We start from the raw sequence: 26,712 nt of genomic DNA on the forward strand, positions 1-26,712 counted from the left end.
TGGGAGGGCAGAGCAATGTTGTCAAGACCCTGGCTGAAGGATACAATTAAGAAGCTGTTAACAGAAGGTGGCCAAGCACTTTCTACTTTTCAGTGTAGGAGGAAAAAAAACAGAGCAGGAATTCCCCACTGTTTCCTGTTTTTCCTCTTAATAAGGCAATAGATGAGAAATAAAAAAAAAGGTTTATCTGAGGAGAGGTGACATGACAGTTCCATGCAATCTGCTGTTTTCATGCTCTGATATGCTGCTGAAGCTCTACCAGTGGCTCAAAATGAGGCTTTTTTGTTAATGTGGCAGCAGAGGGAGAATAAAGACTACACTGGGAACAATTTTCATGCTCTTGTGCAGCCCTGTGCCCTCATTCAGGCGTATTACACAGAAAGTGGCACTGCACACGAGTCTGATAATTGCTTTGCATTACATAAGTGTTTTGTATTCAGAAGCGATCGTGCAGCTGTTACAGCTGGAACTCATTTCAATATATCTGAAATCTGCTTGGTAGCTTCATCGTTTATACTATAACCTTTTATTATATTTAATGTTAAGATTTAAATCTGGAACATAATTAGTGGAGCAGAAAGTACAAAATGTGACACTGCAGGTGAGCGGGCTGTACGAGAGGAAGTGGACAGTACTGTCGCCACATGGCCGGGTTCTCTCCAAATACTCCAGCAGGAACCTGGAGATTTTGATCATTCGGATCTCATATTGTCTCATATTCTCTGGACGTCTGTCATTTTCTTTCTCTGGCTCCACTGCAGGAAATTTCCTGATTGAAGGAACTTAGTTCTTTAGTGTATGTCAGAGGAACCAGGGCACAAACGAAGCAACAGGAGACAGTTTGACCTCCACATTGTGCTTTTTCAGGGAACTTCCAGGGTGGGAGTGGCTTACAAATCAACATTTAGCAATGAGCTAATTTCTTAAATGGTAATGGGTGACATCACAGTGGCTGTGTCCATTATCAGTCTGTGCTTCTCACTAAGCGTGCACACAACACCAACTCTGAACAGCTTCAACATAACAGAGCTGTCTGTGCTCAAATCACTTCCAACACATGAGCAGCTGTTAGATACATCAGTTTCTTTAATATTTCAACAGTACAAATTAAATCTGATTAATAAACACGACATGAGAAATACATTGCTTCACATTTCTGAATCACATCGTATTCATTGAGAACATTCTGGGATACTGAGAAATCACCTGAGAGAACGAGTTAGAAAACCTATTCAGTCTGATATGATGATTAAGATGGCGAGAGTTTACGACGACGGGAAAAAAAGAAAGAAAAAGAATCTGTTGATGATCGTTTCCACTACACGAGTGTCAAAACATCTGTCAAATATAGAATCCGTTTCAGTCTCACCGCTACTATACACTAAAGTCTGCAAATATATCACAGCAAGGACAAGTCACACAAATGTCTTTTTTCTTCTTCTTTTTCAAAATAAAACATCCAAAAATATTCAACATCTTACAAGATATCTAGAAGTTAAAGTCATACAAAGTGTGCAAATGTCACCAAACGCTCATGAGATGACTCCAAATGAAGGCACCATACTTTTAGATTCTACTTCATCACATGTGATGCCAGGGTCACCGTGGCGGCCTGTCCGATACCAAATTTGACTAAGACCCCCCCCCCACCAAAAAAAATATGGAAAAAATGAAAATAAAAATGAAACTACAAGCAAAATAAAACCCAGTCAGCAGTGATGGAGTACCAGTTCTGCCTTGATGCCATTTAACAACCAGCCCACATTTTGACAGACTTCAGATAGAATCTGAGCTAAATATGGAAGTCATTGGTGAATTTCTTGCGGTAGTTCACATGATACCCACAGCAGTGGTTTCAACATTGAAACCAGTAATTCTCACACTTTTTGCAAAGGACACTGGTCCATTTTCCCCCCTTACGAAAATACATGGACCATCCGATGTTACACTTCCATTTAAGTGAGAATTTGGCAATGAGCTAATTTCTGTATGGCTAACACTCTGTCCTAACAATATATATATTTTTGTACAAGGGTTCAATACATTGGCTAAAAAGGAAGTGGCTAGCAGTGATGTGGCGACCAAAGACCATCAAGACTCAATGACATTCAACTTTTTCAAGCAATGACTGGCAAAATAACCGCACGGGGTGAGAAGTGGGAGGTTCAGCACTTTCCTCAATCAATGAGAGGGCAGGATAGTGCTGATTGATGAGAGCAGGTGGTAAATACATCCCCGCTAGTGTTCAACCTTTGTTACCGTCACCGTCTGCTCACTCACTGACATCCAAACAGTACGGCTCCTTAAAAGTCCTTCCACCTGGCTCTACCTCCTTCAGTTCACAGATGATTACTACAAGCAGATGCATGTATGGAAGACCAAATTAATCAAAAATAAAAGACCTCATATATACATCTATGTTATTACACCTAAAATATCAAAATGCACATTAATTTAAAAAAATGACTTTTTATTTCCTTTACAATTAATTTAAAATTCCTTATGTTTTTTTTTTATTTTGTTTTGTTCATTTCAGTGGTATGTCCCAGGTCATTTGATGTGTCGCTTCCTCTCATCCTTCTTTCCTCTGTACTGCACTGTCTAATCAAAGCCCTAAAACCCCCAAATTAAACTTAAAAGTGAATAAAAAGGAAAATCGAGAAAAAAAAACGGTAAGTTTAAGAAACAAAGATATGAATTAATGTCACAGTTTATGAAATGAAGCCTACATTTGATTTTAATATTTTTAACACTTTACTGAGTCATTATTTCATTTTTAATTTTGGCAGTTCTGGTCCTCCACAATACTTACTATTTTTGATATACACGCCTGCGTAAGCATTAAAGATATAACTAAAGTAATTACAGCCAGAAATGGTGATGCTTTCCTGGTGCAAATGTTTTTTGTGTTTAAAGGTACTTCTAAATTCATTAATTTAACACACGCAAAAAAAGGCAACTGCCAGTGCTATCCTTTTAGCCTCTTAGTAGATGTGTCTATTGTATAAACTTGAAATTCCTAGATGATTTTCAGAAAAGCTGACCTCTGACCTTCAGGTCAAGGTCACTGTGATTCAAACTTATACAAGATTTTTATTAGATACAGCTATAAAACTTGACTTCAGAAATTTGGTGTGATGACAATACACCATCAGCCTTTCACAGCTGAGGCATTAAGGCTGCTTATATATTTACTTAAAAACCAACTACACCCACAGAATGTAAAGAAGCAACTGCTTTGAATTTGTCAAACATATCTGTGTACTGTGTTGAAGCGACATCAACTGATGTTAAAACAGGCCTTTGCTGTTGTTTCATGTAGTACCACAGGATGGCACAGTGAGTTACCCAAGAGCAGATTTCCACAGCTAACCTGGTAAAATGCAAATCGTCTAGAGGAAACGGGGCTGAGAGAAACGTTGGAAGTTTAACAAACAGCAGCACATCTGAACATGTTTTAATACACCTGCTGTTAAAAAGCTGCTCCCTGGTGGTGACATTTGCAAAGGGTAAATAAAAAGGGTACCTTTAAAGACAAAACAGTACCTCTGAAAAGGTCATTTTCACCATTTTCTGACATTTAACAAAATATTTGTAGGTTAAGAAGAATTTGACAGGTGAAAGACTCATGACTTCAAAACCCTGACTACTGTTAACACCTTCATCTGGTTACTTTTAATGAACATGGTCTCCTTTTCCTCATTGTGAAACTCAATCATGTTAAGTGTCTTTAAACATTCACAGGGAAACTTTAATACTCTTCTTTTTAGACAGTTGTGTAAGCAGTGGAGCGAAAAAGTAAAGAAAAAAAAAAAATTACCTCTCGCCATGCATAAACCCCGAATCGCAGTTCAGCAATGATGGTGCACTAATACTGATAAGAGATGCATGTCACTCAACTTCACCGCACACCAAAGTTCAAATTCACAGAGCCACGCTCCTAAAGACATTTCAGCGAACTGTCCCTAAAAACGCGGCTCGAGTCTTCCTCACAGAGGACAAGAGGGACCGTTCATCCTGTCGAGTATGACCTCAGGGGGGAAAAATAAATAAAAAATAAGCACACAAAAGATAGATAATGGCACAAAAAGGTCAGAAGCAACACAAAGTGTCCATGTGCAAAAGTTCCCTTTTAAGACAGAAGAAGATGAAACTGCAACATAATCCAGGAAGCGGCTGTAGATCTAAAGATAACAAAAAGCATGCATGTCCTCCATTGGCTGGAGTACAGACGGTTTGTTTGGGTTTCAACCCAAGTCCATATTTCATCTACTATGACACTCCGAACTAAGACTTTATCAGCTATAGATCTCCAAACAAGCAATGCCTCCTCACTTTGCCCAAAAGTCTACATGAACCTGGTGGCAGGTTACAGTTGGCACTAAAACGTTTTCTTAAATGCATCTCCAGCATCAGCCCAAGTCTGCAGCTCACATTAAAACTTAGACAGTAAATTAGTGAGGAGAGGTTCTCTGGGTAAAAACTAGGGTGGACATTTCTAAGCAAAGAGTGATGATTTCTCAAACGACTGTGTGCAGTTGTGGCTAGCTCGCGACATGTTAGCTCTACCTGGTGGACTTTGCAGTGGACTGACTTAGTAAAATAATTCTATACCATTCTCATCGAGCTGAATCACTGTCTTCCACTCCACTGCATCAATTCAATGTGTTACAGTAGAGGGTTTGCAGAAACTACATACGTGGAGAGCAGAAGTATAAATCCACTGATATACATACACGTTTCTATGCAGTGCATAATTAAAGTCAATGAGCTAAAATAATTACCAGAAGACAGTCTTGTGAGCAGCTTCTGCTGAACGGTCCGACCTTTCCTACACAACAAGATGAGCTCTGGCCGTCCTTTAGTCTATTTAGTTGTTTAATGGTGACCACCAACTACGTCTTATAGCCATCTGCACATAGTAGTAACATGTTACAGTAGCTCACTAGAAAAAACAAAAATAGGGGAAAATATGTATTTGAAGATAACAGATACACTTAGAATTTAATAAGCATTCAAATATTTGAAAGCCATGGCCATTCCAAGCACAGCTGAAGGAATTTTCAGCTGGTGCAATTCCAGTTTGTTGCATCTTTAGGTTTTCTAATGTGCATATAGACAACGCAAAGTGACGCTGCGCTGGGTTAACTCGCTGAGAAACTAATCTACTATTGGGAGAGTACTGAATCACAGGTGACCTCATTTACACACAGCAACAGTTATTTTATCAGGACATTGCTGTCTTTTTTCTATTAGTTCTACTAAACCTTTTGGGCTGTCTTTACGTAAAATGATTCGTGTAAAAAGGGCACTAAACAGATACATTACAGCACTCGCCCAATATTCAGGCTGGTAACAGAGTCCATGTTGTAAGACGTTCCACATGGTCGCTTGCTTCTACAGTTATTTAACATCTTAAAGCGAGAAAGAAAATCATCCTTTACAGGCTTACATGTCTCACCAGTGGAATTACCGCCACCTGAAACACATCTGAGATGTCACACTGGATTTACACGACTAGGTTACACCTGAAAGGTCGTTTTCAACATGCAGCAGTGTTTTTGTGCACCCAGGCATACTTTGCTTTATTGAGTCGTCCATAAAAGGCAAACTCTAGGCTGAGCAATTGGGCAAACATATTTGCGATAACCCGACTCAATCTGCAATTGGTTTGATTTTTGTAGTTCAACTTTGCTCATCCAGCAAGTGCGTCCTTTCTTTTAGTTGCACTGAGCTACAGTTACGAGTTGTACCACGCTCTGGTGCTCGTCTTACTGAACCTGGGCAATAGCCCGAAATGATGCAGCCCTCCAAGATCAATTTTGCTGAATAAGTATTTTTCATCAGGAAATGTTAATCTTGATTTTAAGAAAAATAAAGAACACACAAACTATATATTTGAGTTTAAAAAGGCATTTCTGTGAGTATTAGAGACGTCACAGCACGGCTGCTACTTATACAAACATGGAAGAGCCTGTTTGGGGGTTAAACTATCAAGTTATTGTTTAGAAATGGGTGCTATCCTATCAGACATCCATATCTGACCAATCAGGACCAATCTATTTTATGGACCAGATCGGCTTCTTAAAAGACATAAACGCGTTTTATTCACCATTTTTCAAAGTTAAAATCAAATGTGGGCTCTTGTGGGGACATAACCATTTTAGCCTTTTGGTTCCATTTACTCTTATGCGCTCTCGTCTGATCTGCAGCAAACATCGGTGCAATGGAATTAACAGGAAGTGGAAGAGCTCCTACAGTGGCCGTGGTGCCAGCTGGATGCATAACGTGAACGGGCAACGGCTTTATAACCCTTTTGGACCTGTTGCGGAACCCTTCCCAACTCTCCGAGCTGCATTTTTGATTCCACGTGTGAACGAAGCTGCAGGATAATCTAACGACCACTGACACGGTTCTAGTATGACATCAATAATCTCCTGAGATCTCCCGGTAAGAAATTCCCCTGATATAGAACAGCAACACGACGGTGTGGCACAGAACTGAAGCAGGACTATATCAACTATACAGCCAACACTATCACACTGTTATACCGAGAAGCTTTGCACACTACAGCAAAGTCTATTGCGTCTCCTATTTGGCGAGTATGAAGGAGGAAATCACGGCCAGGTCACATTTACAGGTCTGAAGAGGAAATACATCAAATTCTCACAACCACAAGTGGGGACAATAATATCCATGTGATCAGTCTACAGCTGCCCTTGGTTGTCTGTATGAAAGGATCCAATACTGTGGGAGGAGCAGAGAGGGCGTCGAGCAGCAGCTGAGCATGATGGGAAACAAAATCAGGTCCACGCCACTTTGCGTGAGATGGCCTGTTTGAAGCACTCAGGGTCAATGTTTCCGCCGGGCCGCAGCGCCCTCTCCAGGCTCACAAGGACGTTTTGGTGGCACTCTCTGATGTTGACCGGGTACTTGGCCCTCAGCAGCTCATAGGCAGCGATCAGCCTCATGTTCTGCTTCACCATCAGGTACTGGATGATGCATGTGGGCGCCAGAGAGTAGCCGTCCCGACAGTGGACCAGGACGCGCTTCCGCTTCTCCGTGGAGGCGTTGATGCACTCGTTGATGTCCTCGAAACAGCGCTGCTTCAACGCCGGGCCATCGCCAAGAGCGTCCGGCACATCTCCGATGTCCACTTTGAGGCGGGACCAGCTGTGGCGGGCGCCACGAGAGCAGGTGCAGGGTATGAGGCTAAGGGAGGGGGCCGATTCTCCTGGCGCACTGCTCATGTCGATGATGCTATCGATGTTGTTGCGGCACAGCGTACGGCCATTGTACGCTGCGTTTAGGTTGCCGACATAGATGTAATCGGTCACCTTGGAGATGACGGGCTCCGAGTATTGGAAGTGTTCGGGACCACTGGGTTTGGGCTCTGGCGTATCAGGGCCCCTCGCTCCGGCCGGCCCCGTGGCGGCTCTCCGGCTGTAGTTGCGGAGCTTCTTAGAGCCGGAGCGGGACGGCGGGTTGGAGTCGGACTCTGAGCTGCTGTTCCAGGGCGGCGAGAAGAGAGAGAAGCGGCTGGAGGACTTGCTCTTGTTGAGTATCTCCACAGGGCTGGACAGGCCGGAGCTGGACACTGTGGTAGAAGCAGAGGCGCAGAACAGGGACGCCCGTTCCAGAGAACCCGTGCTGCTGGCTGCTCCTGCACTGTGAGCCTTCTCCATCTGCAACAAAGACACAAATGAAACATGGATAACAACTCTCACAGCAGTTTGTCACACCAACCAGACCTGAGAAGTCCATAGCAGTGCCTGCCCCCCCCTTCATAAAAAAGCCAGGAAACAGATTCCTCAGTGCTTCCAACATATGATATGGACCCATTTAAAATCTTTTCTCTACACCAGGGGAAGGCAACCCCAGGCCTCGAGTGCCGGTGTCCTGCAGGTTTTAGATCGCACCCTGGGTTAACACACCTGAATCAAATGATTAGTTCATTACCAGGCCTCTGGAGAAGTGTCTTCATAGTTTTATTTTTGAAATACACCAATTTTTATATACTGCAGGAAAAACGAAAATAAATATTATAATGCAAATTTGCAAAAAAAACAGCATATGCATCAAAATACACTATTTCCAGCAGTGCAATATGAGTCCTAAGCATCCCAGAAACAACACAGAAAGTCATAAAGTCAAACATAACTTTTAAAAACACCAGTATAGGCTCATAAGGCCCTGATGGTAAAAAAAAAAAAAAAAAAAAAAAAACTACATTTCCACAAAATGACGTCACTTCCGGTTTCGGGCAGGACATGGAGGACATGCGATAGTTCACGCAGATGGACGTAGGAAGTGTTACAAACAGCTGATGGATCGGCAAAGCGTGTTTCTGGAATATTATGTTTTTGTTGCTGCAAGCGCTTTTTATGCAGTTTTTGCAAAGCTATATGTGGAAGGAAACTGTGACCTAGGACAAGCTGATGGCATAAGATGTAAGTACAACTCCTCCGGTTTCATATGCAAAAAAAATTATCGCGCTAGCTTACGTGGTTGCAGTGCTACAGGGATTTAAAAATAGTTACGGGAAACAGAGCGTGCCCGCTCCGACCGGCTTTAAAGGGTTGAGATAACATCCATCACTCAGATGCATCTGTTCTACTTTCAGTTTATTCAAATATTTTCAGCAAGATTTCCAAAATGTTCCTACTTCTTTTCATTATTTTCTTGTTGTTCTTTAATTGATTAATATGGTATTTAGTTATACAAATAAAAGCATGGATGTGCCTATTTTTGTATGTGAACACTAGTCCACAGTTGCAAACTCATTCTTTTAGAAACGCTGTTTTTTTGAATATGAAGATGTTTCAGGATCCAGATGTACCTCAACTCCTGCTGAGGACATAGCAGCAGATGTTTGTGTACCTGAGCTTTGAGGTTGTTCTTCCACTCCTGCGTCTCCAGAGCCTTGAAGCGTCCGCTGCTGTCGGAGGACACCGACACACAGAGAGGCCGGTGGGCTCTGGCAGGGAGCTGGGGGGTGAGGGCCACGGGCACGGGCCTTGCATCGGCATGCTCGCTCCTACTCATCATTAGATTCGGACAGGAACCTGAAACACCCAGGAGGCCGCATGTGAGATCAAAAGGCAAACAACAGAACTTCTCCTCTCCGGTATTTGTGGAGACGACATGAAAAGAATTCTCATTCACAGACAACAGTTTAAAATTGTGTGTTACGTAGGGCTGCACGATTTTGCATAATATGAGAATCACGATTTTTTTGCTTAGAATTGAGATCACGATTCTCTCACGATTTTCTTTTCCCAATATAAATATTTATTGCACTTATTAACTGCACATCAACTTTGTAACAGTTGAGACTGAACATAAAAACAATAAATGTCTCACATTTTGTCGTTGCCGCAAAATGTTGTACTGCTTGTAATTCCGTCTCCACCGTTGCTCGACACTGTGTGTATAGAGCAGGTAGTGCAACAATAGAAAAATAGTTGCGGGACGGCACTGTGTAGCGTTTGTCTAGGGTGTTGATCATTTTCCTAAATCCCTCGTTTTGCACAGTGTTGATGGGAGTCATATCTTTGGTCGGGTGATAAGTGATAGCCTCCGTAATTTCTTTGTGCCTGCGGGAGTTCAACGGGTATAGGGAAGCGCTGTATAAGGTTCCCGTTATTGATGTTTGGGTGGTTGACCGGGACGGATTTTCTCCTGTCACTTTCTTGGCCTTTACAGCTTCCTCATCTCTCAGGTGCTCTCCTTTTTCCCTGCCAGCTGACTTGTGTATCACGTGGTATAAGGCTCCGCCCTTGTCATTTGTTGAGCAGGAAGAGTGAGCGCTTGTTTTCATGCAGCTTATGCCCCGGATCAAAATGCGGTACAATCGTCATCTTTTTCTTTTTAAAAAAAAAAAAAAAAAAAAAAATCGTTGTCATTTGGAAATGAGATCGCACATAAGTCTGAATTGAGATTGTTATTTTCTAACGATTAATTGTGCAGCCGTAGTGTTACGGTACCATTTTCCCCAAATCTGCAAACACGCCAAAGGTTTAAAGTCAAGTTGAGGAATAAAGGATGAAACACTTCTCCAAAACTACGCTTTAGTTCATACTAGTTTTACACAGACAGTTTGTGAACTGAAGATTTGAAATCAATTATATTATTGGATTCATATTTAATTTAATCGACCTCTTTGCAGTTTCCTGTCAGCATCTCGTTCGACCAACAAGTTCAAGCTGTGCACTCTAAAACCGAGAGACAACAGAAGGAAGGTGTTTCTATCTGTAACAGTTTCAGTTTTAAATTGGAACTTCACTGTTTGCAAAGATACTATTCTATCTGTGCTAATGCACATGTATTCTCCCGGGCGTGTGCTTCTGTCACTCTGTGTGGGGAGAGTGGACGTCACTGCCAGCAAAGATGTTACTGCCAAGCTCACAGGAGGTCAACAGGACAGTTGGACAATGAAGGAGGGAAACCGGGTTCATAGCTCGATTTTTGGGTTTAGTACATACTTCAATTTCTTTAGAACAGATAAATAATTTAACTTTCACTGTTTATGTTTAAAAGATAAAAATTAGAACTTTATATATCTTAAAAAAATAACTATAAAACCCATCTGAGCTCAAACTGGACTTATGCTGCATATAAATTGACTTTGCCACCCCAGCTGCAGACCATGAGATTCTGCACAACTTTTACAGGTTTGCATCTTACTTACATCCATCAGAAAAAATGTGGAACGTTATTCAAGCCCAGGACTCGCTCCTTCTGTTTGTCCACAAGTTTGAAATCAGGAAAAAGAAGGCTGGGATTTGCTGCTCCCTCCTTTTAAAATCTGCTAATCAACTAAATCTTACTCAGCTGGTTTTTAATGACCTGGAAGTACCGTTAATGACACCTTTTACCCGCTGTGGTGACACCTTGTGAATAAGGGAGCTTCTGCCCATGCAGGATTTGACCTACCAGCACATTCTGAGCGGGTGATGGACTGAATCTGCAGTGTGTTCTGGGTTTTCAGCAGGCGGTGGAGAGTTCTCAAAGTACCTGCGCACAGACAGAGAGGTCACCTTACACAGAACTTACAAAACACAGAGGCGATATTAAAAAAGGACAGCGGCACCAGTCTTACCGATCCTTCCGTTCTGCCTGCAGGGCACCATTGGATCCAAAACTTTGTGTGCACTCCGCTCTTCCTCTGCATCCATGTTCCGCCTCCTGCAGGGAGAGGCGCATCATAACCCCGGCCCTTCATCTTTTGGCAAGCCGAGCAACACATCAGCTACATCGGGCAGACATGGCTTCAGATAGTTGGCGGTACGTACACCCGAACGGCTACTAGCATCACCGCCTAGGTTAGCTGCTAACGAAAGAGCTAGCCATCCAGCCAGCTGGTCGGCTCACTGTGTGTGAGTCATATCGTGGAGCTGGTGGAGGCTCTGACCGTCAGATAATCCTAGTGGGGAAGCGAAGCTGCAGCAAACCAGGGCTCGCTCACGACAGCTTGACGACTAGAGCCATTAACCACAGTAAACCTTAAAAATCCCCGGAGCGTTAGCGAGCTAACCGTAGACTGCACAAGTATCCGTTGCTCACGGCTCGTACACGGGTGGTACAGCTCCATTACACGAAACGACAACAAGAACATGCACACGATATTATGCGTCCATCTGCCGCCACACAACGCGGGTTAACGTGGATGTTAAACGCCGTAAATGTGACCATTTATCCGGAGCTTCAGTGATTAGCTGCCTGGCTAACCACCAGCAGCAGCAGCAGCATCAGCACCGTGAGCGCGCCGGCTCCAGTCCATGGGAATTGCTGTCCTGGGATTGGCCTTACAGGATTTACCCCGCTTAATGACAACGTTTAACCTTTACACAAATACGAATACGTATTATCTGAGTAAATTATACGGTGTATTTGCAAAACTAGATTAACAGCAAGTAATTATAAGCAATAGAAATTCCCTGCGAGACAAAACCCGGGGGCTACGGAAAGCAAATCGTGTAGGCTTTCATTAAATTGTGACTCCAGTGAGTCCCAGGGCAGTGGGAAAAGCAACAACAAAAAACCCAAAGCAACCTCATAATCTTTTCCAATGCAAAAAATAACCTTAATGGAAAACATGAGCGGGAGAACTGCCAAAATCCTCACTTGAGCTGACTTCAAAATGCGCATCTTACTTCACTTCAATATATCCCCCCCAGTGGCCCTCATCCTCTTCTGTAGTTTTGCTACCGAAAGGCGTGCTTATGGGTATTTTTCACAAAATCTTGGGAGACATATTTAAATGATTCACGCAATTCTGATTCATTGGGGTCTGCGGCATGCCACAAAAGCATGTCTGATTCTGCTTTGGCTTTGTCCTGCAGCTCTTCACTCAGCCCTCACACTGAGTCTTCGGAGCTGAGCATAATTCTGCATCTGTAGTAATAAAACTCACCGAAACAGAGCAGAACTGAGCTGGAATATTTTCTCAGCAATGCGCACGCGCTGATGGACTCCTCATATTGAATCTGTTTTGAACCAAAGTGAAATGTCTGTCAAAACGCACTAACGCGACTGCTGGAAACCGATACGTGAAAAGAGCGATGCGCGCATTTACGCGTGTGGCACAGTAACATTCCTTTCATCAACACACTTATTTACAATATTATGCGAAATATTATTTACAGTTGTTCTGCACGTCACACAGGTCAGCTGTTATACTTAGATTTCGGTGGAATAGTTTCTAATAGCAGTTCCTAATAGAAGAGTATCCCTTGTATCAAAAACACACCTGAAAGGACTTGCTGTTTTCAGGGAGATCTGCGCTTATAATATTATTCTGTTAGTGTATTACACACTTTCATCCCGTCTACTGGTTTTAGATATAATTAAGTAAAAAAAAAAATAATATTGTTCTTGTTGTTGAGTGATCCATTGTAACTTATTTTGTTCTACCATTTCAATGAAACGCGCAGATATTTTGTTTAAAGGCTTAGTTGTAAATGTCGTTAACCCTGAACAGGTTACCAGTGAACTAGTCTTTGTTAGGTGCTTAATCTACCAGTAGCTCATTGTACCATAGCTTTCCTTAAGATCTATTAAATCTATTTGACTATTTCGTTCTATTTTTTATGGAATCCAGAGTATATTTTGTGGTTGTGCCTAGTTAAACAAAGACAAAACCTTACAGAAGGATTAAGGATGGAAACATTCGTTTAAAGTTCCAAATATTTCACTAAATAAATATAAATTCACATTTATGGCAGAAATGGTCAGATGACGTCTAAAGTGAAGTCTGTAGCATAAGTTTATTGGATCTACTCACCGTGTGTATGTGTGTGAGAGAGAGAGACACGCAGGCTGCAGCTGTTTCTCAGACTGAATGACTGAAGCAGTTTCGTCTGAAAGCAGAGTTGATCCTGTTCTTCTTCTTCTTCGTATGCTTTAATTGGATGGTCTGGACTTCTCTTCAGGTAACCTGGTAACCCACCGATCTGCTGATGTCACTGCTCTCCATAATGAAGTGTGAGTGTATCCAGCCGCCTTTGTCAATAAGCAGGAGGGTAAATTCACAGGAGATAAGCGGACAATGAAGGCCGTGGCTGGTTTAAGCTGATCAGGAGACACTGAATTTCTCACAAACAGGTGACCCCAGTTTATTCTCCAGTTTACTTTTGCACCTTTATTAACAAGTCATCGACTTCAAACACAGATAACACTGATATTGTTTTATTATAGAATGAATTGTTATTCAAAATAATAATTAAAATGTGTGGTATTTTGGGTACATTTTAATTATTACTGAAAAGGGATGGGATTCATCACCAGTTAGTGATTATAATAAGCACGAATGTCCACCACTGGAACAGAATATTGACACAAAATAAGAAAAAGATTGTTTTTGACTTGAGGCCCCTTAGCAAAATTATGAGAGCTACATTAGTTTAATTGTTACGTTATAGGTGAGTCTGAAGCAGATTAGGAACCCTTTAATGCAGGGGTGGGCAATCTCAGTCCACGAGGGCCGGTGTCCCTGCAGGTTTTAGATGTGTCCTTGAACCAACACAGCTGATTTAAATGGCTAAATTAGCTCTTCAACATGTCCTGAAGTTCTCCAGATGCCTGGTAACGAACTAATCATGTGATTCAGGTGTGTTGACCCAAGGTGAGATCTAAAACCTGCAGGGACACCGGCCCTCGTGGACTGAGATTGCCCACCCCTGCTTTAATGGATCATTTTCATATTTAAGGGCTTTGTTAAGGAGGTAAAATATAAAAGCTGTCCCATTTTGACTCCTGTGGATCAGAATTTTTGTTTGTTTAACTTCATTTGTTACCTTTATTGGATAGGAAAGTGTAGTGAGACAGTGCAGGAGAATGACACAGAGGAAGCAGCCCGGTAGACACTCAAACCCAGGTATCTAGCCTTCTGTACTTCAGTACATGGGTCACCTGCTCAACCAGGTGAGAGAAAGAGAAAGTGAAACAGAGAGCAAATTTACACCAAGTACAAACACAACAAATGGCATGATGGAGATAAAGCAAGGAAAGTAAATACACAGAAGCCACTGTAATTAAAAAGGAATAAATGACAAAATACTGCATGATGTTACATTAAGGTATAGAGAGAGAGTTCTTGCATTAGTGGCTTAGTGTAAAGCAGGGGTCCCCAGTCCCAGTCCAGGAGGGCCGGTGTCCTGCAGGTTTTAGATGTGTCCTTGATCCATCACAGCTGATTTAAATGGATAAATTACCTTCTCAACATGTCTTGAAGTTCTCCAGATGCCTGGTAACGAACTAATCATGTGATTCAGGTGTGTTGACCCAAGGTGAGATCTAAAACCTGCAGGGACACCGGCCCTCGTTGACTGGGATTGGGGACCCCTGGTGTAAAGGTTTGCAAATCCGTCTAACAAGTGAAAGATCGCTGGTCGGAGAAGACACAAATCCCCCATTTTAGGTGGAGTGAGTAGGAAAGATTTTTGTTGTAATTGCAGCAGAGTTGAAGGAGGCTGCTGCTGAACACACTTTGGTGTTTGACCGGTAGGTCCTTTAGGGGATGTGAGGTGTTGTCCAGTATGTTCAGCAACAATCTTTGCCCAGGAAACACCTGTAGGGGCTCCAGAGACCCCAGAGCCAGGCCAAGCCTAATCAGCTTGATCAGCTTCTCGGTGTCTCTGGCTCTGTTGCTCCTGATGCCCTAACAGAAAATTGCACTAGTAATGACAGGTTGGAAAAAAAATATTGCCGCACATTTTTTAACTGACTTGTATTCCTGCAACTGATGTTCCCGTTATTCATTAACGTTTATTTTTAATTAGACAGAATAAAATCACTAATGCTCAGACTACAAATGTGTCCTTCCATTGTCATCTCAGTGTCATCTGCAGGTGACAGAAAGTGGAGAGAAGATCTTGTGTGTCCTTAAGTGGGTGGGACATTTACATTTCAAAGAGAGCTTCCAAGCTTCTTGGCTCGTCCCTATCAGGTCTGTTGAGCCTTCACTGGCCTCCTGTAAATCACCCTCGGAGGTAGCAGCAATATAATGTTGACCAGTAAAATACAAGCCCGTAGATCATTTGTTATTGAAGCTTATTGTGATGGTACACTCTAGCGGCTGTGGTAATTATGACAAGAGCAAAGGAGAAAGTAAGTGGCGATTGTAGGGGGATGGATGGATGAACGAAAGAAATTAATCAGTCAATCTGGGGTGACTTTCTTGAGCTCGTTCCCACTCTGATAAGGATCTTTCTTCCTTTGCCCTGTGAACCTACAAGCTCTTGCTTCCTGAAGTTCTCCAAAAAATACTGAGTTCTCTGAAGGCCCTCTGGGCTTTTCACACAACCGGAGAACATTAAGGCAGGTCCTTTGACGATGTGACAACATAACAAAGCTTCTATTGGGATTGAAGGGTTGTAGAAGTTCCACAGAAGGTCCTTCAGGTGCTCTGCGCCATAGTGCTCCTTTAAAAGGGACTGTTGAGATTAGGGTCCTCGTAAGGTCTTGGGAGCTTTGCAGAATAACCTTCAGACGGGTCCCCTGAAGGTGCTCTGAAGGTTTCCTGAAATAACTTTCAGGGAACGTTTTCTGAAGTTCCCTTGAAAGTTCTGAAAAAAGAAATCATCTTAAAAGAATTATTTGTATTCAGCATTCAAGCAATAAGCTAAACTCCATTGTTTGTGGTTAAGGTTTGAAACGCTGCGAGATGATGGCGTCTTTTTTGTCTTGAACCACAGAGCAGCCTGAATCCATTTTAGACCCATCGTCTTACATCATGAAGCCATATCGCTTCAGCTGATCCTGGAGAAACATTAAATATCCAACAAACAAACAATCTGTAGCAGAAGCGTCTATATCACTCAAAGAAGCCAGTATCTTCTGTTTTCAAACTTTATTAGAGGTAGGGTCATTTTTGCTTATGAAATCAAAGTTTCAAGTCAACAGAGGCTCATCGTAGTTGATGTTTTAACATCAGATGCTGACAGAGTGAAAATCTCCCGTTTTGTGAATGCACTGAGCTGTGCATTCACAGAGCATTTAATGAGGACGGTCTCTGGAGGCCTGAGCCAGCAGGAGAAGGCACCTGCTGAACTCGGCTTGATTGAGCTCAGTTTTTGTTTGAATCGTCGTCTGTCAGGGGAGACGAGTGAGAGTCTCAGACTTGTTTGTCCATAAACGATTGTGTTTCTAGCTTTTAGATCATATTCCAACTGTGTAGAAAGTTAACAAGATCTTTTCTTAATAAAAACATATAGAGTTGTTTGTGTTTTGTAGATTTCACTTTCAGTGTGTTTACATAAGAAAAAATGATATGCATTTCCAGGTCCATTAGTATTTAGAAACTGGCACAACTGCAATTTTGCCTTTGCCTACAGGGGATTTGAAATCAGACAGTGAAGATGTGGTTGAAGTGGAGAAGTTCAGCTTTAATCCAAGGGCTTTAACAAAAATATTGCATTAAGTGTTTAGGAATTACACCCAAGCTGCTCTGCTGAATCGAGCTCGGGTAACTGACTTAGCGAATTGAAGAATATCCCCATTTCTTTGCTTTGACAAACTCGTGGGTCGCTTCTTTTGCAGTCAGCCTTGGGTCATCATCCATCTGCACTGTAAAATGTAGTCCGATCGGTTTTGTAGCATTTTGTCAGAGTCTGATCACAGAGTATAGCCTTGAGTGCCACCCAGTGCTTTGCAGCATGTCTTAAACTTTCTGTATTTCCATTCAGTAAGACATCTTTGGTTTGTAGACCTTGACAGAGATACTCCTGCCTCCTTAAGAGTGGTCCTGGCTTGGTAAGCTGTTGTAAAGCTGTTGTTTTTAACCATAGAAAGAATTACACAACCATCAGTTGTCTTGCATGGTGTTCACAGTGCTGCTGAGCTGTTGACATTTTTGTACCTTTGTTCATACGGTACGAAGAAATATAGTACTGCCCCAGACTGCATGCATGAACAAATGATGAAGCTCTGGTTATATTACAAAACACAAGAAAAATACACCTTTATACTGATTAGTACTAAGAATTGCAATTCTACTACTAGTAGTAATAATCTTATATCTTATTTAAAAAATGACTTGTTTATGTCAGCCTTTCTCCTGCTTTCCTCCTCTTCCCTCTTACAGCAGCATCACTCCCCGTTTCACTTTGACATAAACTTGTTTCCTTATATAGAGAAATAAGTGTGATGGTATGCAGATTGCAGACAGCCAGCACAAACGATGCCGGTGCCCACTCGTCATGAATCTGGCAGAAGTTTCACGTGCGAGCTCATGTCTTTCGCAGGGTAAAAACATTTACTGAATGAGGCTCATTCAGAAGTTCAAGACTTGGAATCAACTCTTTTATCCACTTCATTTGTCTTGGAATAATGAGTGAACATATTGACTGTTTGATTTAAAATCCATCATGTTGTTGTTGTACTGAGGGAAAGTGTGTACTGAAGCTATGGACCTAACTCTATTACACAGTACAGCTATCTTACAGAGGCTAAACTGTGTTTATAAAGCAAAAATAAATGTTAGAAAATATATTTTAGCATGTTTTGATTTGATACCAAAAAATAATAATTACAAATCTTAATATACAGTATAATACAAAGTAATCTTATTCAATGATTTCCATATCAGAAGAACAAAGGGAGAAATGGTTATCAAAAAATTTGAATCTCTCTTTTTTTAAATGGTTTCATTTAGGGTACCACTGCTGAGCGCTTTCCTTCATTTTGCTGGGGATGGGGATTTTCTTTTTCAGGGTTAGAGTGGAGTTGACCTGCTCGGCCGACAGCAGGCTGTGCCACTGAGCCACCGGCCGTCGCGGGTTGGACAACATGTCGGCCCAGTGCCTTAGCTGGTTCCCCGTGGCATCGCAGCCCAGGTAGATCTTCCCTATCGGATCATTCCTGGTCACGGCGTCATGGTCCCACACCGAGACCACCAGATTCACCCTCTGAGGAAAGAGATTCAGATTTAAAGTCGCCTCACTATCAGAGCAGCATTAAAGTGGTAGTTTTTAATATGGGAGACAGACACTATCTCTACTTTTAAGATTAGGCTTCAAACTTTCCTTTTTACTAAAGCATATAGTTAGGGCTGGATCAGGTGACCCTGAATCCTCCCTTAGTTATGCTGCAATAGGTGTAGACTGCTGGGGGATTCCCATGATGCACTGAGTGTTTCTTCTTCACCTACTTTGTATTTATACACCTCTCTGCATGTAATCAATAGTTATTATTAACCTCTGGCTCTCTTCCACAGCATGTCTTTTATGCTGTCTTTCTCCCCTCCAACCAGTCGCAGCAGATGGCCCCCTCCCCTCCCTGAGCCTGGTTCTGCCGGAGGTTTCTTCCTGTTAAAAGGGAGTTTTTCCTTCCCACTGTCGCCAAAGTGCTTGCTCAGAGGGTCACAGGATTTGGGTTTTTTTTCTCTTATGTATTATTGTAGGGTCTACTTTACAACAAATATAGCGCTGAGGCGACTGTTGTTGTGATTTGGTGCTGTATAAATAAAACTGAACAGAAGTGAAGTAAATTTTTCCACAGGGATGCACCAATCTAGTTTGATGTGATACCTCAAGTGTGACTGTGTGCTTATAATAAGTGTCAGTCTTATAACAGTGTTAAACTAAAAAGCTGCCTCCCTCACTGCATACAGCTGAGGATCATCCCTTTATGTGTTAGGCTGCATTAGGCTCTTCTTTGAGAAAGGAGCTGAATCCCTACACCAGAGGTAGAAAACCTTAAAGCCTTCAGTGTGTGATGGTTTACAAAAGTGTGTGCACCATGTTCATCAGAAAATCACAGCCACTCAGAACAACAGTAACAGGGTAATTATCAAACATATTGTGAAAGTGGCAGGAGTCTGTTTCCCTTCTCAACAATTCGGCATGTATTATGTAACCACTTAGACCAGGACTGGAAAAATAGCAGGTTGAATTTTATTTTTATTGACACAGCGTATGCGTCAGCCAGTGCAGAAGTATAAATGTCAGGAAAGAGGAAAACATTCTCAAGTTAGTTCAATCCAGGATCTGTGCTGATATATATTCTTTATATTCTAAACCATCATCACAAAATGTCTTCATAATTACTGTTAAAATGTTTTGTGTTTATGTGAAATTAATATCGATGACCAGTCTATTGTTTCAGATCATCTCAAATATTGTTAAAGATCTGCTTCAGCCAGGATGTCGTGACACTCACCTGGATTTGATCCAGTGACACGTCAAAGACGAACGATTCGTTGAAATAAGGGTTTAGCGTCTTCTTTTTGATAGACGTCTTCTTTTTCTTCCACTTCCTTTTGTCCAGAGCTAGCTGCATCTTCACATAAGGATCTACAAACACAGCATGGAGGAAAGTCACTCGGAGCATCTATAAACTGTATTTCTTCATGCAGATGCATAATACCTGAGAAGAATTAATGGGGTAAAATAATAAGGTAAACAGGAATCAAGAAACATGAATATTGTAACAGCTGTAACAGTATTGATGTAATCATGTCTGAATTGCATCAATAAAGAAATTTTAGATAATCAGCCTTTTAGTTAAGATAATCCATTATGGCTTTCTTTAAATAAATATACAGCTAGATGTTTAAATTAAACATGGTCAGCACTTAAGCATTACTGCTCAAACCTGTTTAAGAAGACAGTTTGTTTAAAGGGGGAGGAGCTAAAAATATTATGATAAGATGCATTAGACCCCAGTGTAAGATAAACGAAGCTGCTGTAGTCGAGTACAGCTCCCACAATATGAAGATGGAAATGACTAAACTTCTCCCATCTTCACTGCTTCTGTAGTTACTGCTGTCAACCACTGTGAGGCAGTGTTGTCTTCTGTTACACCTCCAGTGGATCACCCGTTGGTTTAATGGAGAGCAAATGTGTTCTTGGATTTGCTGTAAATTAGCACGCTGGAGCGTTTTTGAAAAGTTACATTTTTGATTAAGATCCCGTCTCAGTCTGACCTGAGGATCCTCCAACGTCCATGCTCTTCAGGTTTTTGGCCTCCAGGATTACCACAGTCAGCTTGCTGGCAGAGGGAACATAGCGCAGGGAGAAGCAGATCTCTCCTAGATTTTCTTCCTGCAGCACAAACGTCATACAGAAATCTGTAGTTCTTACAAACTGAATCAGCTCTGATATATTTCAGTAAACTGAAATGAATAAAAATGCAAATAAAAGGAGGAAGCTGAAGGAGAAAGTGACTATTACCCATTATGAGAGCCTTGTTCTACTGACAGTACAAAATGATTTAAATAATATTCACATTCCACATTCGGTTATATAGAAGAGTTTAAAAAATTTAAAAAGCCAAGAAAAATGTCAAAGTGAATAAAACTAATTAGCAGTATATAAAAATCATTAAGAACAGAGGATGCATGTGACAGGTGGAAGATGGTCAGAAAGAGTAAGTCACTTTAAAGAAATGTGTTGGGATTTGAAAGTGGAGAGAGTCAGGCAGGAGATAGCATCTGATGACTCTAACCTGAGAGGAGGGGGAAACCAAGAAAGGAGAACCTTTTATAACCTGGATTTGGTGCCAATGAGGGGAACCTCAGTTTTAACACTATTCAATCTGATAAAGTTCCTGGAGACCCAGGATTCGATTTCCTTGAGGCAACGAAAGAGAGAGGTGGGTGGGAGGTTTGGTGCACAGGTTTGGTGCGTGTCATCAGCATAAAAATTGAAATTAATATCAAATTTACAAAAGAGAAGAGACCAAGAGGAAGTAGATTATTAATAGGAGAGGTCCCGGGACAGATCCTTCAGGAAGTGTAAATCGGTTGTTTTGAGTTGAATGAAATTAGTTTCAGGATGCGTCAGTGATTCCGCTACAGGCTAGTGTCTCAAGAAAGATGTATTGGGGTATACTTTAAAAAAACAGATTAGATTTTGACAGTATGAAGAGAAGAGTAAACAAAACAAGCTTGAAAAACTGTTAATCCTGCCATTAATCCAACTATTGGTCCCAGGAAGCAACATGACTGCTTTTTCTTTTTGAATGACACAAGAGGTTTGGATTAGGAAACTGAATCCTTAAAGAATATGGAAATACATTCGACAAAAATTGATTAAATCCTTCCTAGATGCCACCACTTGGACCATGAAGAATAAGGAAATGTGTGAAAGCAAACCTCAAATTTGGCGGGTGCTTCCAGCTCCTGCCACTCCTCGATGATGTGATTCCAATCAACATTGCAGAGCTGCACCTGGATCTCGCCGATGATTTCGTGTTTGGAAAACCGGTTAAAGTCAAACACTTTCATCACAGCTGTCGACTTCATGAGGGTAGACTTTGGTAGCTGGGGGCATATAACTAAGGTTGGAAGCTCTTTCTTTTTTGAGGATTTGCAGCATTGAGGTTCAACTTCAATAATTCACCACATACACAACAATTTTTAATTATAACTGTTTTTTAAGCAAATGCAACTAAACAGGGCAAGTCACCCAGGTCCTACCTGGAAGGTAAACTGCTCGTTGAAGACAGGGTTCAGCGTGCTCCTGAACACTTTGGTCTCATAGGTTTTGCTCTTTTCGGGGAGGATGTAGACTCTGACATATGGGTCTGAGGTTCCTCCGAGGTCCATGGCCATCAGGCTGCTGGCTTGTTTGATCCCCAGTTTGAGCTGTAGAGGTCGACAGGAAACAGATGGATATTGACTCATACCACAGCTGAAAACTAAAGAGGAGCTGAACAAATTTCACACATTCAAATGTTTAAAATAAGGATGCAACATTATAGAAGTGCAACGCTGCATGAAAGGTAAACAATTAGACATTCATTTAATCACCTCAGACAGAGGCCCATCATATTCCAGAGAGTAGAGCAGCTTTCCTCTCTGCTTTTTGGTTGAGCCATAATCAACATCTGCCACATCTGGCTGAACCTGTCAGAGGAGCACAGGAAGCACATTAGCTGTCCAAGGCTTTTCAGGGGGTAAAGCCATGTTAAACTTTTAAACTAAAACTGTTGTATACTTTTAATTAAAAAATTAAAATTATGTCACACCCAATTATGTAACGACACAACATAGAACATCAAGTCTGTTCTGTGAGTCTGAAAGATAAAGTCATGTGGTGCCCTAGTGTGCATTACATCTAAAGGACAGCAGGGGTCACTGGTTCTTACTGAAAAAAGTAAGCGATTACACCGAACTCTGATAAAATTACTCTACTGCTCTACTTGATCAATAACTTAAGTGAACATTTCCCTGATGAGTTTATGGCATTAATTGTTAGTGTCAGGTCTTATTTAACATAGTCTCATGTTGACTCAACGGTTTCTTTAAAGTGCCAACCCCATGTTCCCAGTGACGTAAAAATACAGGTTGTGTGTGCCCGTTCCTAACACATTGATTGTATTTTGTTGTGGACATGGACAGCTGGAGACCCAACAACGAGTAGTCGTTCCTGTGGCACATGCACAGCTGGTGCACTGTAAAGTAAATTCTCCACAGACGAGTCAGTGGTGGCATAGACCCTCGCAGTTACCAAAAAGTTATTTTACTGAGTGCTTTCAAACCTATCAAAAGTAAAATCGAGTCAAAGGTTCTGACCAGTTGTTTCTTGACCCAAAAAGTAACTAAACTGTTCAGCAACTAATATCTGTCCAGTTTACAAGGAGCCTGTCATTAACCAAGGTCTTTTCACAGGAATTCTTGAGGGTTGGCAAAGCCCAGGAATACCTTGGCATGCTGAATAGTAACACGTGAGACATTCCAATGGTTATTTCCATCTTTTATGTGTAGTCCGTAGTGTGTAGCTATAATCAGTTCAGTGGAAATAAAAAACAATAGAATACATTATGCTTTTGTGTTGTGTATCAGTCAAATTTATATCAGATACTCTGGCCTCTGCCACTCACCAGGGCTGTGGTTGTTTTTCCATTCACCGCCTTCAGATTGATCTGCTCGTTCTTCTTCTTTTTCTTCTTTCCTTTGCAGCAGCACTTGATGCAGACACACAGGCAGCAGAGCAGAATCAGCAGACCGCCAGCTGCAAAGATGGTGTAGATCGCCCATCGAGGCACTGTGGAGATAAGACGAGTCCACATTATCTCACCAACAAAGACTGATTCTGTAAACAAAATGTCCATTTTATTCTCATTGAAAATCTATGAAAATATTTGTTCCTTTGATTAAAAGTTGAACATATGAGCTTTATGGTAGAGTTAGAAATAATGGTAAACTGATTACACATTCCGCAACCAGGACGAAAACCGCATTGTTCCTCCTGTATCCGAGGTTCACAGCCAAGTGTGAAGCAGCGGGAATGAGGATCAGCACCTCCAAATCTGAGGCCATGGTTCTCAGCCGGAAAAGGGTGGAGTGCCCACTCCGGGTCGGGGATGAGTTCCTGCCCCAAGTGGAGGAGTTCAAGTATCTCGGGGTCTTGTTCGCGAGTGATGGGAGAAGGGAGCCGGAGATCGACAGACGGATTGGGGCTGCAGCTGCAGTAATGCGGATGCCGCACCGGTCCGTCGTGGTGAAGAGGGAGCTGAGTGTAAAAGCGAAGCTCTCAATTTACCGGTCGATCTACGTCCCTACCCTCACCTATGGCCACGAGCTCTCCCTTAGAGATAGGGTGAGAAGTTTGGCCATCCAGGAGGGGCTCAGAGTAGAGCCGCTGCTGCTCCACATCGAAAGGAGCCAGCTAAGGTGGTTCGGGCATCTGACAAGGATGCCTCCTGGGCGCCTCCTGGGTGAGGTGTTCCAGGCATGTCCCACCGGGAGGAGGCCCCGGGGCAGACCCAGGACACGCTGGAGAGATTATATCTCTCGGCTGGCCTGTGAACGCCTTGGTGTTCCCCCGGATAAGCTGGAGGATGTGGCTGGGGAGAGGGAGGTCTGGGCCTCTCTGCTTAGGCTGCTGCCCCCACGACCCGGCCTCGGATAAAGCGGATGAAGATGGATGGATGGATGGATGGATGATTACACATTCAGTTCACATTAAAATTATTTTTTTATATTTGCAGTGACAAATAGTGCCAGTGTTTAAATCCTTTGATGTCCCAGTGCTAAAAGATAGACAAAACATAATTCATCAGAAGATAAATATAAATAATTTCTTTGGACATAATACTAATTGACTGAGTATGTTAAGAATGTAGTTTAAAGAGAATAATTTAAGACTGGAGATAAAACACTCTGGAAGCAGCTACGTCTCTAAATCGTACAACTCTATGCAGATGACACACTTTTGTGCGTGACTAACTTTAAGCCTCTGAGATCAAAGTCATCATTAGTAATAACTTTGGCTCTAGATTTTGAAGAATGGCTAAACGGACGTTTTTGAAAATAAGAATAGGTTTTGATGCATTTCCAAATATTAATTTTCTTGGCCTCCTGATTACCGAGTCTTCAGAGACCAATTAAAAGAAAAAAGAAAAATGACACATTCAGATTGCAGAGGGTTCAGATTGAGGACATCAACAACGATGACATAAGAGACTAGCTTGGTTGTGCACTGAGCCTATGCACAACTTTGCAGAGCATCGTATACATGTAATAACTTTGTGCTATCATAAAAAATATGTGCAACAATAAGTTTGTGTGCTGCTCTTGTTTGTGCTGTTGTTGGTCCTTTAGGCAGTAGAAATTACAACATCTAAGTTTTAGTGAAATTTCAAGACACGTTCCAAATAACAGCTAAACCAAGGATCTTATATTACAAGACACAGCATACAGCAGAACCAGGCTCAGGGAGGGGCAGCCATCTGTTTTGACTGGTTGGGGAGAAGGGGAAAGAAGCTATTATTGATACCCTTCTCATCATTGTGTCTTTCATCGGCAACAGGGGGAGATCACTACCATTTGTATCTAACTTATTTGCTCACCTGATAAGATCAAAACACGTATTTAACTCTAGTTATCCTTTGGCTACTTGGGAAATAATTCATTGCTGCTGTTGAGTAACTCACAGGGTATCCGGTCGAGCAGGCCATTGATGAAGGCAACAGCTGGGTCGGCAGTGGTGTTAGTATATGTGGAGGTGGTGGAGATGAGGGTGGTGGGGTGATCTGTGACTGTGAAGCTGTTTGCCTTTGATGACAAGTTAGATTTCACGTGGGAAGAATGTTGTGGTGGAAGGATTTTAGACATGATGAAGAGGATGAAGATTTCTGGAAGCAAGAGATGACAAATGCTTACATGTGTTAACAAAAAAGTCTCTCAGCCTTTGTGCTTAATGAAAAGTGGAGGGAATGGCTTCCCTCAAATTACCACAGGCTTGATAGATATGAGTCAATGTGACCGCATGATGCACATGCAGTCACTTTAAAAAAAACACACACACACACACACACACACACACACACACACTGAGCCACATCCTTTACAACTTAATGAGGTACTGTTACTAAAATAAACCATCAAAGTTAAGGTTGTTTTACTGGTAGTAAGAACAGAAATCAAGCACTGGGTTAGTTGGGCTGCAGAGTCCATTTAAATGTTAAGCGACCTGCATTAAGCGATGATCACCCTCCACAAGGAGACTAAGCCACTGCTGAAAAGGCTGGCTGTTCACAGAGCGCTGTACTGGAGCATAATTAATGGAGATTTAAATATAAAAATTTAAATTGTGGCAGGAAAAGGGGCACAGGAAGCACCGATGATTGCAGCCTTAAGAGGATTGTTAGGAAATGTTGACAGAAATATGGTGTCTACATGCACAGTGGGAACCATGCATGTAGACACGATCCGTTCACCTTTTTTGAGTCCAACAAAGAGACGGTGGGTGGAACCTAAAATCTCAAATTTGGACTCATCAGACCAAAGCACAGATTTCCACTGGTCTAATGTCCATTCCTTTTCTTTCTTGGCCCAAACAAAACTCTTCTGCTTGTTGCTTTTTCTTAGTCGTGGATTCTTAGCAGCTATTTCACCATAAAGACCTGATTCCCACATTCTTATTACATTATATTGTATGGTAAAGACCCTACAATATTAAAAAGCAATCTGCTGCAATTGATTGGGTGTGACAGGCGACAGCTCATTGGTTCCTGAGGTGAAAAGTTGCCTGCTATCTTCCAAGAAAGCACCTAGTTAACAGAAATCCTGACCTTTTATTTATACATTGAGTTTATTTTGTTCTTAAACATATTCAAAACTCGCCACTGCACTATAATCTTATAAAAGTGATTTGTAACTATACCACTGGTGATACACTGTGGTCAGATTACAGATAGACCATGGTTTTACAACCTGGTCAAAATATCACCTTTTAACCCATAAAACTTTTCAGTGTTGAGATA

At 41.8% G+C, this 26,712-nt stretch overlaps 3 protein-coding genes across 8 annotated transcripts; 1 reads left to right on the plus strand and 2 right to left on the minus strand.

The window, feature by feature from the left end:
* Positions 1–1,068: 1,068 nt before the first annotated feature.
* On the minus strand, positions 1,069–11,213 carry LOC146384460 (uncharacterized). Of its 3 annotated transcripts, XR_014800864.1 has the most exons (5): positions 11,102–11,213; positions 10,936–11,016; positions 8,881–9,065; positions 3,660–7,685; positions 1,069–3,257 (listed from the first exon to the last, which is right to left on the minus strand). XR_014800864.1 is itself a non-coding variant. In XM_084936427.1 (4 exons), exons 1-4 carry the CDS (start codon positions 11,175–11,177, stop codon positions 6,804–6,806), a joined length of 1,224 nt encoding a protein of 407 aa, XP_084792553.1. In that variant the 5' UTR covers positions 11,178–11,213; the 3' UTR covers positions 1,069–6,803. The 3 variants fall into 3 exon arrangements, 2 of the variants coding, with proteins under 2 accessions (XP_084792553.1, XP_084792554.1); XM_084936427.1 differs by having other exon boundaries at positions 1,069–7,685; XM_084936428.1 differs by lacking the exons at positions 10,936–11,016; positions 11,102–11,213 and adding an exon at positions 10,691–10,777 and having other exon boundaries at positions 1,069–7,685.
* Positions 11,176–25,006, plus strand: LOC146384461 (uncharacterized). 4 transcript variants are annotated; one of them, XM_084936432.1, is made up of 5 exons: positions 11,176–11,286; positions 13,434–13,605; positions 19,768–19,897; positions 23,114–23,169; positions 23,405–25,006. In XM_084936432.1, exon 5 carries the CDS (start codon positions 23,733–23,735, stop codon positions 24,354–24,356), a length of 624 nt encoding a protein of 207 aa, XP_084792558.1. In that variant the 5' UTR covers positions 11,176–11,286; positions 13,434–13,605; positions 19,768–19,897; positions 23,114–23,169; positions 23,405–23,732; the 3' UTR covers positions 24,357–25,006. The 4 variants fall into 4 exon arrangements, with proteins under 4 accessions (XP_084792558.1, XP_084792560.1, XP_084792559.1 ...); XM_084936434.1 differs by having other exon boundaries at positions 23,408–25,006; XM_084936433.1 differs by lacking the exon at positions 19,768–19,897.
* Positions 18,147–25,664, minus strand: syt8 (synaptotagmin VIII). The gene is made up of 8 exons (XM_084936435.1): positions 25,381–25,664; positions 23,326–23,489; positions 22,253–22,348; positions 21,920–22,087; positions 21,596–21,763; positions 20,426–20,543; positions 19,660–19,793; positions 18,147–18,407 (listed from the first exon to the last, which is right to left on the minus strand). The coding sequence occupies exons 1-8, from the start codon at positions 25,559–25,561 to the stop codon at positions 18,147–18,149; spliced, it is 1,290 nt and encodes a 429-aa protein (XP_084792561.1). The 5' UTR covers positions 25,562–25,664.
* Positions 25,665–26,712: the final 1,048 nt, after the last annotated feature.

The sequence above is a fragment of the Perissodus microlepis genome, chromosome 7 (assembly GCF_051167445.1).
Source record: "Perissodus microlepis isolate ML-2025 ecotype Zambia chromosome 7, ASM5116744v1, whole genome shotgun sequence".
NCBI lineage: Eukaryota > Metazoa > Chordata > Actinopteri > Cichliformes > Cichlidae > Perissodus > Perissodus microlepis.